Source organism: Xyrauchen texanus, chromosome 8 (genome assembly GCF_025860055.1).
Source record: "Xyrauchen texanus isolate HMW12.3.18 chromosome 8, RBS_HiC_50CHRs, whole genome shotgun sequence".
Lineage (NCBI taxonomy): Eukaryota > Metazoa > Chordata > Actinopteri > Cypriniformes > Catostomidae > Xyrauchen > Xyrauchen texanus.
The window spans coordinates 12,565,814-12,580,885 of NC_068283.1; the positions used below are offsets into that span (position 1 = coordinate 12,565,814).

The following is a 15,072-nucleotide window of genomic DNA, read 5'->3' on the forward strand; positions in this document are numbered from 1 at the left end:
TCATCCCTCTTCATGCAGAAGTTAAAGAAAAAATAAAGACACTAACATACAGTGAAAAGAAACCTATACGTTTTTAATGAAAGATCTCAGAGAGGTCTTGTAGCAGGCCTAAATGTTTCTATTTCACATTGTAACATATATCACACAGACATCGTACACACTTCATTTAGAGCCCCCTTTTTTTCAGACACAACTCCTCATTTACATTAAACTAAAATTTTCAGTGGGATCAATGAGCACGTTTACATGCACACCAATATGCTGACAACTACAAAAGTCAACTTATTTCAAATGCATTATTCCATGCACAACACTTGTGGACATTAGATAAGCCAGTAAGCACACCGATTAAGGTGTTTACATTCTGATCAAAATCTGGGTAATGGGCAAAAATCTACCTGTTTGTGGATTGGTTAATGCTTATACTGTTTATGACCATACATTGATTAAAGAAAACTGATTACGCCGTTTACATGACCATACATGTTGTCGGCTTAATCTTGTAAGATTGTGCATGTAAACGTGCTCAATTATGTCTTGCACGATCATCCATACATAGACCTAAGTTAAGGTTTCTGTTTGTATTGCCAGTTGTTGTTACATGTCTTAGTATTTCATAGGTGCAGTCAGTTCTCACTTGATTTTAACAAAAAAAATTGAATACACATTTGATTTCCATCTTTTCTTTTTAAATATTTTGACCTTTTGTGCTGAACATGACATACCTGAAACACTTAGGTGTGAACATGCAAAAGCTAACAAAGACATTTTTTTTAAAAGCAAACAGAGTAAATCTCAAGTTTAGTCAGCCTCAATCTATCCTGCCTTTCATAATACGCAAGCTAGTTGAAAAGTAGATGATGTTATTAGAAATGCTAACTACTCGTCAGTAACATCATTGTCCAAGCTAGTATCTCATGCTCTTGCCCATTTCCGACATAACTGCACAATGAGTTGCACTGTGTGTCATCAGCTTAAGGCCATATACACGAGAAAATTCTCTTAAGATTTTCCCATATCTTGTTCTGTTTGCCTTGGAGCAAAAACGGGAAGCAACTTTTAGTTTGGAATATAAGCAGCGAGTGTGGTGGTGTTCAGTTTAGTTATTCGGACTCGTGCAATGGTCTGTTGCTGGCCAATCACAGTTCTGCATTATGCCCTGCACAGACCTTTAAAACAATAAGCACCTCCCAGTATATGACCTCAAGCAAAAAGTGAAATATAATGAGCTGAAAACCTTTTTCATACTTTGAAGTGACGGTGTCACATGATTTGTGGCTTGTTTGCACGCTCCAATGGCATGTTAATCCCAGCTGTTAGGGTAAACAATGTTAATGAGTACACCACGACTATTGACATTTGTTAGGGGTTAACAATGCTCCTGGAAAGCATGCTTCATCTGCTCACTAATACAGTAGCGCTGAAATCTGGCCGCCTGTAGATAAGCTCCCCATGCATCAGAGCATACTGAGGCTGGAAATAAAGTTTGCTGATGGGCGACTGCACTGAAATGATCGATGAATGGATTTAGCACATATGATTCAGGCTTTGAGAAGAATGTTTCCTCTGCGAGACAGAGGTCCTTACTTGTTTTGATATTCTCCAGACCTACTCAATAAATTAAGCATGTTGAGGGTGTAAAAAGGGCTGGATAATACCATTTAAAGGGTGGAATGCTCCTCAAACAGCTTTTCCCTGAAGACAAATGAAGACTGTGTGTCAGTTACTCATTTAGCTGGAGTGAGATGGAGCTGCTGCTGTATCTTCTCAGTCTACAGACACTGAGCTTTTGAAAAGACCTTGGCATGTCCATTACATCTTCGGTGATTGATTCTTGAGTAGATGTTTGCACTTGTGAACGTAATCACACTTAGGGGTGAATGTTAAAGGTTACCTATATATCTGGAGCAAGCTTAATTTTTCTGTGTTTTTTTTAAAGCGAAACAACAATGTACGTTTTAAAATAATATTGCATGTAGTTCAGCTCAATCAACAGCTTTTGTTGCATAATGTTAATTACAACAAAAAATAATATTGACTGACTCCAGGTTAAAAAAAATTATATTAATTTACAGCAAGGCACTTGGTAGAGAATAGGTAGTTAATGGGACCACACATTGGTAGTGCCTTAATATAACCGCAGTTTTTGCTTTTTTTAAATAGAGGGACGAGTTAATAATTTTTTGTGGATCTAAACATTATGCAACATGCTGATAATTGAGCTTAACTTGTATTGAACATGGAACTTTTCTTTAAAAACTGAGAAATTCAGTGTTCAAATTAGGTGACAACAGACTTTGAAGGACCCTCAAGAATTCTCTAAAAAGGAGACCTATTCAGTTAGTGTTTTGAATTAAGTGGTCCACCAGTATGTAGAAAGAATGATGGCCAATCTAATGCTTTAAAGATATATATATATCTTTATATATGTATATGTGTGTGTGATACAATTAAATAATGTCAAATGAGATGTACCCAAAATTGCTTAAATGATCACTTATTTTATGCAATATTTACTTTAAAATTAAAATGCAGTGACAGTGTTTTCTGCACTGCTGCTCATTGGTTGTACTTCAAAAGTACTAAAAGAATTGTAAATAGAATCGTCAGGGAACCTGAAACTTTACTTGGAATTGCAATCATTAGCCAATATTTACTCTAAAATCACGTAAAATTGAAAACAATTGTTTATTATTCAGTGACTAGATCAGTTTTGGAAATAACAGAAGGTGAAAGTTTTAATTCTATTAAGCGGACCCAGTTTCCGGACAATGTTGATAATCTGATAATGGCCAAATATAGTCAGAATAATCTCCAGTGCAATATATCGTTCTATCACTATTTAAAAGAGAATGTAAACCGAGCCTTGTTAACATGTTCTTTCTCTCTTGCAGGAAACATGCCCTGAACTGCCACAGAATGAAGCCGGCTCTCTTCAGTGTTTTGTGCGAGATCAAAGAAAAAACTGGTAAGTTGTTCGCTTACTCTGCCAACGCAGAACTGCGGCTCAACTCGCACTCGCTCATTTTCAGTTGTTCTTTTGTCATTATTCTGGATTGGCCATATCTGGATACAGGTGTTTAATAATCATCAGAGTGGATGTAGTGTGTCCCAGTGCCCTTTTTTTTGGTGTCTGTAGCATTCCTCTGGGGTTTCCATTTGTCCTATTGTATCGGCCACTGCAATCATTAAGTGTCATGGCAATAGATGTTGTTTATATTGAGTGAAATCTCTCTACTATATTTCAAAGCTTTCACGTAGCATCAAGTGCGCATTCTTTAGTCTTACTGTTGTTGAAACATTACATTTCTCATTGTGAACCCCTTCCACGGAACCTATCCCAATCCAAATGGGAAAGAGCTCTCACATTTTAACTCAGAGATCCACAGTGGTCAGTTTTCTGGCAGATCTACTGCTTTCTCCCCTCAAATGAGATGCTGACAAACGATTAAATATTTATGGAGGTGTTGGCATTGTCTTTGTGCCATGGTTTCTCTTGTTTCTTTCCTGTCATATCCTGCTGCTTGAATCCATCTCAGGTTCTGTAACAAGCATGCTCAGGTGGAATTACAGAGAAAAAATGATGTGCAGCGGTCTGTTTGTGGCAATCTGTCAATAACCCAGTCTTACTTCGTATAATTGGATGCAAGTAAAGGGTAGGCTAGAAGAATGGGTATCGGGGGCTGTCCCTGTTGCCAAGGCAACCTGCTGTCTTATTTACCTAATGTCATTCACTTTGATTTTCACATTTAGCCTGCCAGTGGAGAGAGGGCCGGGGAGAAATGCAGCACTAAATGGAAGGTGTTGTTGGTAGTGCAGACAGGCGATGTTAATGGTCAGAATTTTTCCATACATCACTACGGTTATCTCTGAACTGGAATCAGTGTTTTTCCCTGAAGACTTAAGCGTAAAGACCAAATTTACTAAATAACAGCACCAAGGCCATTACCATCTGATCTGGTTCGTGATTTTTTTTTTTTTATGTTAAGGCCTGTTCATACATCTTGCTAATCTAAACAACATGGAAGAGTTTCCTGCACAGATATTTAGCTGCAGCGTATCGTTATAAAATTATATTTTATTCACGTTGTTAGTTTGCAGTCTGAATTGAATGAGATGAGAGGAAAAATACAAACATACAGCTTTACCACTGTAGTCCGATTTGGTCAAAGATTCAGGCCACGTCCACAGTAAAAGGTTTCAATTTGAAAGTGCATTAATTTAGCTACATTTACACCTCATCCACTTTAAAATGCCATTTTGAAAACGTTCTCCATTACCGGGATATAAAAACTGAGAATTGAGCTTGCGGCCATAGTTACAGAAGTATATACTGTTACGTATTATAAACGCCATGTCCACACTAAAACATTTTCATTTGAAAGTGCATTCAATTTGCTGTCATCCACAATAAAAAAAACACAGAAAATCTGGTGTTTCAAACTCTCATTTACCACATACTTTGGAAATCAATGACGTTTCAGTTTTCTAATGAAAACTGACTAGTGTAGATTTGGCCATAGTCAAGAGTAGTTGGTTTGAATGAATCTAACAAATTACTAACAAAATTTGAATCCGTCAGTTAGAGTAGTTTTTAATACTGATTATAGTGATTACATGACATACATTCACAAATGAGTTTTGTTGTAATAAATGGTTTTTATTAAAGAAATACAATTCTGCCACAATTTTCAAAAAACTGAATTTTGTATGAAACGATGCGACACGGATGTACAAAAATATTTTCAAACAATGTTTTTACACCAAAATTGTTTATACCAAGTGTGATGCTAAATTTTTATCGGGTAAGGTAGTTTTTTTCAGCATTTGAACATCAACAAAAATCTGCCTAGCTTCCATATAACAATTTAAAACAATTATTGTTGTAGTGCGATCAGTGTTGGGTAAGTTACTCAAAAAAGTGACACCTTGTCTAAATCAGTCTCGTCCATTCAACCGATGCGCAGCAACGACCTGAGGCTGTTTACACTGGAAGCGTCAAAGCGAATGTATTAAACCGTTTATTTGACTTGTTGGCAGGAGTAGTGCAAGCCCGTGCAGCACAAAATTGTATGCTTTCAGTTTAGACCACTTCAATGATTATAAAAGCAATTAACTTGATTAAACGCAAGCAATTAGTCTGATTACAAGATTTTCAAATGTTTTTTTTTATTTGGATTACAGTAAATACTTAGTAATTACTTAATACTTAAAATATTTAATAATTAATTGCACCCAACACTGAGTGCAGTATTTTGGACAATGTATGAAGAACTTTGTAGAGATGGATTGTTTCGGTTTCAGAACTTCACATTGTGAAAATTTGGACTTGGTCTGATCATGCCTTTGGCCCTTATTGGAGTTGCATGGTGGATGGTGTCCGCAGCACCACCAACCCCTCATTCCAGATGCATATACCTGCACTGCCTCGCTCCTACAACTCCAAGACTCCCAGCCACTTTTATCCCCTGCCTCTGGAATGTGAATTTAAGAAGACAGCCTCCTCTACTGCACATGAGTGTAGTCCTGATCAGTAGTCTTTACATCTTTCTTCCACAGTCTCTGTCTGTCTGCCTCTCTCTCTCTCTCTCTCTCTCTCTCTCTCTCATATACTCTGAACAGCAGGGATAAAAGCGAGCTGGAGCTAGGCCTTTCCCTGTTACTGCGGTCTTGTCCTCTCCTCCTCCCTCCTGATGCCTTTTTTCCATTCTTGAAAGAGAAGTCTTGCTCTGAACTCAGGGCTTTGATATGGTAATGGAGGAGGAGGGGAGGGTTAGGGGAGAGTGGGGGAGGGGCATTGAATTCCTCAGAGTGCTGCTGCAGTTGGGAAGATTGTTTTTATTGTTAAGGAAATGTTCTGCTCAAATGCAAGTCATACTAACCCCTAATACACCCCCCACCGCCTTTGCCCATCTGTTTAACATAAACGTCATGTGTGTGAAGATTTGTTAATTCATCTCCTTAGAAACAAATTAAGAGAGAGAGATGGGATTTTCTTAGCCAATTGTCTCTTCGGACTTGGCCCTACCCCAAAATGGTCGCAGCAAGTTGATTCTCACCCCTTCAGCACCCTGACTTTTGTTGGACTGCCCGGCTCATCGCTGAGGTCACATGCTTTTATAGTTTGTTCTTACAGATTTTAGTAATGTAAATTAATCACAGACTATATGATTATGGGTTGTTGACAAATAACTTTTATATTAACTTAATAGTCATCAAGGTTTTAGGTTAAAGAGAGATATATATATATATATATATATATATATATATATTTGGAAAGTGGATATGTTAGGCACTGTAAATGGTAATTATTTATTTTGAGCGCAATTAGACAGATGTACAGATGGTACAGATGGATAGCAAAATATACCTGGGCAGGATAAACAGGACCCAAAGTAAATGGTAATTGATACAGTTAATTATTTACATGTGCTGTTAAGCAGTCATTTTACAAAACTATTGATGTTTGGATGTTGGATGGATGTTTTCTTGGCACACTTTAGGCCCCTTAGTGCCAATTGGGCATCGTTTAAATGCCACGGCCTACCTGAGCATTGTTTCTGACCATGTCCATCCCTTTATGGCCACCATGTACCCATCCTCTGATGGCTACTTCCAGCAGGATAATGCACCATGTCACAAAGCTCGAATCATTTCAAATTGGTTTCTTGAACATGACAATGAGTTCACTGTACTAAAATGGCCCCCACAGGCACCAGATCTCAACCCAATAGAGCATCTTTGGGATGTGGTGGAACGGGAGCTTCGTGCCCTGGATGTGCATCCCACAAATCTCCATCAACTGCAAGATGGTATCCTATCAATATGGGCCAACATTTCTAAAGAATGCTTTCAGCACCTTGTTGAATCAATGCCACGTATAATTAAGGCAGTTCTGAAGGCGAAAGGGGGTCAAACACAGTATTAGTATGGTGTTCCTAATAATCCTTTAGGTGAGTGTATATGTTTTTAAATATTTTGAAATACTTCCAGTATTTTGTTGAACAGGCTTTGTAAAGTTACAAATGTCCAATACCTGTCCAATGCACAAGTATTATGATATAATTTACTACTAGTGTCCTGGACTAGGTTTCCAGTATATTGCCCGTTTATCACTTCAGGAATAATCACTTCTAGACTCTTGTAGTACTTTTCTAATTTCTTATTACATATAATAACATTTATTTTTTTAAAAGCTTTGAAGATCCACCTGGCCACTTTTCAGACATTTTATTTTATGCCCTATTAAAGTAGTATGAGAAAACATGCACAACCTGGTAGTTAGTGGTGTTTTTACACATGATGCATGATTTTGAAATGTTTAGTTTAAGGTTGATCATCTCAACCTCTTAAATTAAGGAATTATTTCAGTTTAGATGTTTATTGTAGTTCTGTAACAAGAATTATCTTGTGTTTTACTGAAACTTCAAATTGGGCTTAAATCCATATTTAAAACCTACCTGGTTAGGCTAGGCCTACACAGCTCACGTTTCATGGTCTAGTTGGTCAAATACCTAATTAAGGTGTTTTATTATCAATAATAATAATTTGAACCCTCCTGTAAAATTGTATGAGTTGTTGGAAATCTCAGACTTGTTTTTACAAGGCAGAGCCTGCAGGCTGTTTGAGAAAAAGGAGCCAACAGAGTGCAAGACTTTATTCAACTTTAAATAAAATGCAGTAGAGATAAACTCAGCCTAACAGTTACTCAGACCAAATGTATGTGCTCACAGAGGCTAATATGTTCAATCTGGCAAAAAAAAATAAATGGCAAAAATAAAAAAAATAAAAAAATCACATACATAGAGAACCCAAATTTATAAAACTGACCTCCTGGACATCATAATTTCGCAGTGGCCATGTTTCATTCAGCATTTCTTGTGTGATGCCCTGTCACTCAATCTGTTTTTCTCTCCTCTGTTCCAGAACTGAGAAAGATAGAGTGTGAAGGGAGGAAGAAGGGAGAGAGAGAGAGAGAGAGCAATAGAGAGAGATTGATGAGGCAGTAAGAGCAGCAGTAATTACTCTGTGTCCATTCCCCATGCTGGATTGGCAGACGGCTAATATCACACAGACCCCTGTCCCTGACAGGCACCCCCTTCCCTCATCGCATGCTACAGAATGGGTGGGGGGGGTTGCATGCGTCACCCCGAACACTCGGCTTCATCCTAATGCTGTGTGGGCTGAACGTCTTGCCTCTCATTATGTTATTTCTTTAGAAATTGAGCCCTTTTTCAGGACTGGATGACCAAAATTGGATGATGCAATTTTGAATCCAATGAAACGTTTAAAAAACATACAGGCCTTTTGAGTTGATTAGCTAAGTACTTCCTCTGCCCTTAATGTTGCAATGAAGTGCCTAGACGAGCACTGTTCTGTTTGGTGTTTTGACTGGAAGGGTATATGTCGAACGGCTAGTCGCTTTTAAAAAAAATAGCCAATAGGCTTTAATTTATCACACACACATACATACCTTTCTACCATGCTGTTTGTGTCGGAGCAAGTTACTGTTACAAGTTACTTTTCCACTGACTTCAGCAACGGACGATGATTTAACTGACAACATTAATACATAACCAGCCCACAAACGCACGCAGCACATCGATGTCTTTGATTGCGATGTGGCTGGAGTTGTTGTGCAAGTCCAATGCATATGAATGAGAGAAAAGGGAGTAAAAAAAATCACAGTTCACTAAATAAACTCAGCAAAAAAGAAACATGCCTTTCTCAGGACACTGTATTTTAAATATAATTTTGTAAAAATCCAAATAACCTTACAGATCTTTATTGTAAAGGATTTAAACAATGTTTTCCATGCTTGATCAATGAACCATAAACAATTAATGAACATGCACCTGTGGAACGGTGGTTTAGACACTAACAGCTTATAGACGGTTGGCAATTAAGGTCACAGTTAGGAAAACTTAGGACACTAAAGAGACCTTTCTACTGACTCTGAAAAACAATAAAAGAAAGATGACCAGGGTCCCTGCTCATCTGCGTGAACGTGCCTTAGACATGCTGCATGGAGGCATGAGGACTGCAGATGTGGCCAGGGCAATAAATTGCAATGTCCGTACTGTGCGACGACTACGACAGTGCTACAGGGAGACAGGAAGGACAGCTGATCTTCCTTGCAGTGGCAGGCCACGTGTAACACCTGCACAGGATCGATACATCTGAATATCACACCTGTGGGACAGGTACAGGATGGCAACAACAACAACTACCTGATTTACACCAGGAATGCACAATTCCTCCAGTGACCAGACAATAGGCTGAGAGAGGCTGGACTGAGGACTTGTAGGCCTGTTGTAAGGCAGGTCCTCACCAGACATCACAGGCAACAATGAAGCCTATGGACACAAACCCACCTTCGCTGTACCAGACGTGACTGGCAAAACGTACTCTTCACTGCCGTGTCACGGTTTTGTCTCACCAGGGGTGATGGTCAGACGTGCATTTATCGTCAAAGTAATGAGCGGGATCGATTTGGAGGTGGAGGGTCCATCTCGGCAGTGTGTCACAGCATCATCGGACTGAGCTTGTCATTGTAGGCAATCTCATGTGGTACCCTTCCTGCAGGCTCATCCTGACATGATCCTTCAGCATGACAATTGCAGCAGCCATACTACTCGTTCGGTGCGTGATTTCCTGCTAGACAGTGTTCTGCCATGGCCAGCGAAGAGCCCAGATCTCAATCCCATTGAGCACGTCTGGGACCTGTTGGATAGGGGTGATAGGGAGGGTGCATGTCTGGGACCAGATACTGACTGTTACTTTTGATTTTGACCCCCCCCTTTCTTCAGGGACACATTATTACATTTCTGTTAGTCACATGTCTGTGAAACTTGTTCAGTTTATGTCTTGGTTGTTGAATCTTTTTATGTTCATACAAATATTTACACATGTTAAGTTTGCTGAAATTAAAAGCAGTTGAATGTGAGAGTAGTTTATAAAGAATAAAAAACACTTACCTGTGCTCTACTACTACTTTTTTGACGACTTCGCCAAGGCCACAAGGGTGGAGAAAAGGTATATAAACAACAATATCTTCATCTTAACATGTTCTACCCTTTACTGAAACCCCGGTAGAAGCCTTGTTCTAAATATTTCCATATAAATGTTCTGTTTCACCTGTAAATATTTTATGTCGTTAAATGCATTGCAAAAGCTGTGGTTGTTGTCTTCGAGCACAAAAGAAAATGGTCCGACAGCCCTCTACGTAGTGAGTAAATCAATAAAATATGTATTTTATTATCCACTATCTAGTAAATATTCAGATTTTACTCTGCAGAGTTGTGTAGTGATGAAGACGAACATGAGTGCCACAATCCTTTTACTGAATAAGAAGCTGGATTAAGCCTAGTCTTTTAAAGCATGTTGTGTTAGGTGATTGCGCGCCCTGAAGGAAATGTACCTTATTTGGCTGGGGTTGGTCCAGATCTGTTGTGATCGCGCTGTCACCATCACTTTAGTTCAGCCTCGAAATGACATTGCATTAGGGCTGCACGATTTGGACAAAAAGTCATATTGCGATTATTTTGGAAAATATTGCGATTTGAACTGCGATTTATAATGTTTTCCACATGTTCAACTTCAAAAATGTTACTGGGATTTTCACACTTGAACCCTCTTAAAACGAACCAAACTGAGAACTTTTTTCAATTCAACCACAAACAAATAAATATATAAACGGTGAAACAAAGTCTTCTTCATATTCAAATGTTACCATCCGCCATGTACATGTTTTTGTCCATTTTGTGACAGGGTCTCAGCCCACTAATCATTATTAATCATTTTTGGAACACTGTCAACTTGAATATTAGGGATGCTCCAATCAGGATTTTAAAATCCGATACCGATCTCCAATTTTCTTTTCATCTCATCAATCGATGCTGATCATTTCACTTTTATCAGCAGCTCTGTCAAAACTGGTTATATGTAAGCTTTCTGCTCAATGTTGCTGTTAACTTAATTTCCCTGTTGGTAAAACCATAGTCGTTGCTGTCAAAAATAATGTTGGTTGATTGAATAATTCAGTATACACAAAATATAATTTTTAAATATTAATTTTATTCTTTATTCTAAGCCTTAAAAACTAGTTGGCTTATACAAACTATTCTTTACTTATAAGATAGTCCTAAAGAATGAGGCTTAATGTCAAACTGAAGTTGAACATCTAACCAATTTAAAATGAAAATATTGGTTAGTTTGTCACCATTTCATTTAATTATTTTTATTCATGATTTTATTATATTTAATTTACAAGTGCATTATATTATAGTAACTCAATATTTGATTTATTATATGTATGTTCCTTCCTTTTCAGTTTGTTGGATGTTAGTAATATTAGTTCCGCTTTCACTTGTTTCCGTGGGGAGTGTAATAAGTGCGACACGCTCTCTCGTGAGATGTAAACAAATGACAGGAGAAAGAGGAGTTGTTTCTGGACTCTACAGGTGTTACTGTTAATGCTGTTTGCTCCGCAATCATTTAATAAAGATGTTTGAATTATACCCCATCTTGTATTCCGCGTTATTATGATACCTGTGCCTTGCAGAGACTGAGATGCTGCTACCGCGGATAATATTAAAAAACGCTTCAAGCAGGACGCGCTAGTTTAGTGTAAATAAAGCGCTTAGTGCATGTAAGCAAACGGAACCGAACTCCGATCACTTCTGTTACTCTAAGCATGAGAGGGAGTTGTGGAGCACAGAACCGCTCTGAAAACACTGTAACAATGCTCCAACTTAATATAGACAGGACAGAGCAGCGCAAATAAACTTTGATGGGAGCAGAATATTTATTTACGTTTACATTATGCTATATGTTGTCAGAAGTCTGGTGAGTAAAAACTAAAATGTACTAGCCAATCGCGGTTCTTTCTCCAGCGTGTCCGTAGAGGGTTATCTGAGCAGAAGTTATGTCCACATCTCAATATTCAAAGTTGACCTGTTCTTATTTTTACACATGAGTGGAAATTACTTCACTGCATTAACAACTAGTTGTTCAGTTTGCTATGTGGATTTTATGAAAATTCAGTTGTCATTACTACAACTCCCCTAACACTGTGTGTACACAATAGGATTAAGCACTCCGAAGAGAAGTGACAACCGTAATTGGCTGTGGTATGTCAAAATAGTAAATCATGGAAAATTAGTATATCATGGAGATATCTCTCATTGTCCTAGTCTTGGGAGTAGTGTTTGAAAGAATCTTGTGTCTCTTTAATTAAAGATATGTAAATGTGGCCTCAGCTGGATTACATTAGCTGGCGTGGCTTTGGTGGGCTGGTAGAGAGTCAGTGCCCAACACCTAATCCAGACTAATTAAGTATTAATTACAATTGATGGGAGCCTTCCATCCCTGTGTGGAAGTCTTCACTGCAGTCTGTGACTAATCTAGAGCACTGGAGAGGGGATTTAAGCAGGAGTGATCTGTCAGGCCTCTTCGTTTGCTTGGAGCTCCTCTCACTTTAAGGTTTTCGAGGCCTGCCATTTGGATTTGAGGCATTAGCATTTTGTTTATCTAGAATAATCTGTCTCACGTAAAAGTGTCTATTTGAGATGCGCCGATACCGATGTTTAAAATAACAATTTGGCCGATTGCCGAAACCAGATTTATTTATTTTTTTGCTGTTATTTAATCCCCCTTTTGTGCCAGTGAAACAAAGAAATCTTCATTATAAAAAATAAATGAGCTGTTTCAGTCTTTCAGCCCTGCATCACTATCTTTGAGCATAAATTCAATCATACAAATTTATGAAACAACGTATAATATACTTTTTCAAGAGGCTTTTTAGCCTGCTATACACCTGCTATACAGCAGGATTTTTCACTAAATCACAGACCAGACATTAAAATACACCACCAACCTTTTCTTGCACTTATTTGAAAACAAACCACATGTACGCACGTCATCCGTTGCCCTCTTACGTCATGAGTCGTGTCTAGCCAGTGGCTGTGGGTGGTATTATAGTTGGATCTTCTCCGAAACTGCAGCTGGGTATGCAAATGTTGTCGAAGTTGACTGCAAATAAACATAGGCCACTGCCATCGGTGAACGACATCTTATTTGCCGATAGGCCAATGTCAGTCAACAAGGCGAATATTGGCCGATACCGATGTTTGGCCGATACATCGGTGCATCCCTAGTGTCTATACAAACTCGCTCTGCAGTGTAGGTTTAGATGGATACATGTCTTGTTGTGGTGCTTCCTTAGGTAAGCATCATCATTACAGTTGATTTTACTTGGTTTGTGCACTAGTAGTATTAGAAGTATTAATGGAATGTTCAATACAAGTAATGATGATTAAGATAAAAAAAAAAGGAATTCTGACTCTCCTGAATTTATAATGAAAGTATTTAACTATAAGGCACTTACAATGGAAGTGATTGGGTCCAGTCCATAAACGTTAAAGTACACATTACTACAAAATTTCTTTGCATTTTTTTTTTTTATTGGCATGTTTCGTCTCATCCCTAGTGGTGATCCTGCATGCAACGCAAGTTCGAATCCAGCTTACTCATCACCTGAACTTTTTCCCTTTCATCTCTTCTCTCCTGTCTTGTTTTTATTCTTCCATAAATAAAAAGGCCAGAAATAACTTGTATATTATGATTGAATGAAGAACAGAAGGTGCTGTTAAATCTTATAGACTCGGCTCTGTTAATGTGGCAGAGCTTTAGCTGTTTACTTTGAGAGAGTGAAACTTGAACACTGTGCTATTCACCTGTACACACCTGATACGACACAGTGGACTGTCTCTCTTCTATCTTTCTGCCTGAGCTGCAGTGGGCTAAGGTTAGTTTACACTCCCCCTCAGTGCAACCAGCCGCCACTCTCCCCGGCCCTGTTTGCCTCTGTCATATTTCTCGTTCACTCGTTATAAATGGGAGCCTCTCCTCTGATCTATTGCTTAATTGCCACCTAATTTGCATAACAGTGCAAATTAACGACCTCTCAAATGAGTGTTCATTTTTCACAAGGTCTTTAGGAGCTCCTTAAGAGGCGGTACTAATTAGCACTGGAGGCAGCTGTGCTGATGAGACGGAGAGCCAGAGAGCGCATGCGAGAAGGGGGCGTGTCCTTGGACGTATTGCCACGGCAACAGCCCTCATCCTCATCTTCCTCCCAGGGTGAAGTCATCTGTGCAGGCTTCTTTTGTCCTTCCCTGGTCCTCCGTTTCACATGACCGCACCAAGTGTGTAGAGAGAGGCTGGTGTGTGTGTGTGTGTTCTCACCTGTGCGATCATGTTTGACCAGTCACAACGTGCCAAGTGAAACCTGTTGTATGGGCACCCGGGTCTATGAAATGCTAGTTTAGTTAATTAAGAGCTAATAAATGACACGTTTGGACCTGACAGTGTTTGCCTAATGTGGGAGTGCTGTTCACACCCTAATCTGATCCTCCTCTGTTGACACTGACCAATGACCACTCCTTACAGGGAGTGGAAGGAACAGTGTACTTTATGTGAGTGCTAATTTTATTGGGAACGCCACCAGGTGTATGCCACAGGGGTTCCAGTAAATAGGCCCAGCAGACACTGCTTAACCTGAGCGGCTTACAACAGGAACTGACCAGTGGATTTTGCAGGTTTATACCACCCTGGCACTCACTCAAGGTGAGTGCAGGGTTAGTTTCTCTTGAGAAAGGAGACGCAAACACTGTCACTTTAATGCTTTATCTGCAGTGCCATCACTTTCTCTCGTTCGCTGTCTCTTGTATCAGACCTCTGGATTCCTCTTCCTCATTTTGTGAAATTTTAATTAGTTAAGTGATTGTCAAGCAATTGTCACTGAACCATAAAACCCCTGTTACTTACCAGTAGTGCTAGCTGTCGGTAAGCCTGTTGTTTCACTTGTTTATTCAGCCCCGATTCTGTTTCTAAACTTAGCACTCATCTCTTGCTCTGTTTCTTTAGCTTTCATGAACTTTGAGCTTTTCAAACACACCTGCAGATCTTTTGAAGAACTCTATGCATTGTAGTTGTGTTAGAAATGGATCTGCAGGCGGAAATTTGACCTGCATTTTAATGCGAGTAAATATCTCTTTACGGTTCACCGCC

At 39.0% G+C, this 15,072-nt stretch overlaps 2 protein-coding genes across 5 annotated transcripts in view; one reads left to right on the forward strand and one right to left on the reverse strand.

Annotated features, from left to right (window-relative positions):
* LOC127648418 (pre-B-cell leukemia transcription factor 1-like) overlaps positions 1 to 15,072 on the forward strand; it is a 41,855-nt gene that overhangs the window by 9,031 nt on the left and 17,752 nt on the right. For all 4 annotated transcript variants that reach the window (XM_052133087.1, XM_052133090.1, XM_052133086.1 and 1 more), the window contains one exon: positions 2,895 to 2,968. In XM_052133087.1, the coding sequence (XP_051989047.1) occupies positions 2,895 to 2,968 (74 nt within the window). The remainder of the gene's footprint in view (positions 1 to 2,894; positions 2,969 to 15,072) is intronic.
* Positions 7,870 to 15,072, reverse strand: part of LOC127648420 (lysophosphatidic acid receptor 1-A-like) — a 33,109-nt gene continuing 25,906 nt past the window's right edge. Inside the window, exon 4 of the mRNA XM_052133095.1 lies at positions 7,870 to 7,928. The gene's annotated coding sequence lies outside the window, so the exon portion shown is untranslated. The remainder of the gene's footprint in view (positions 7,929 to 15,072) is intronic.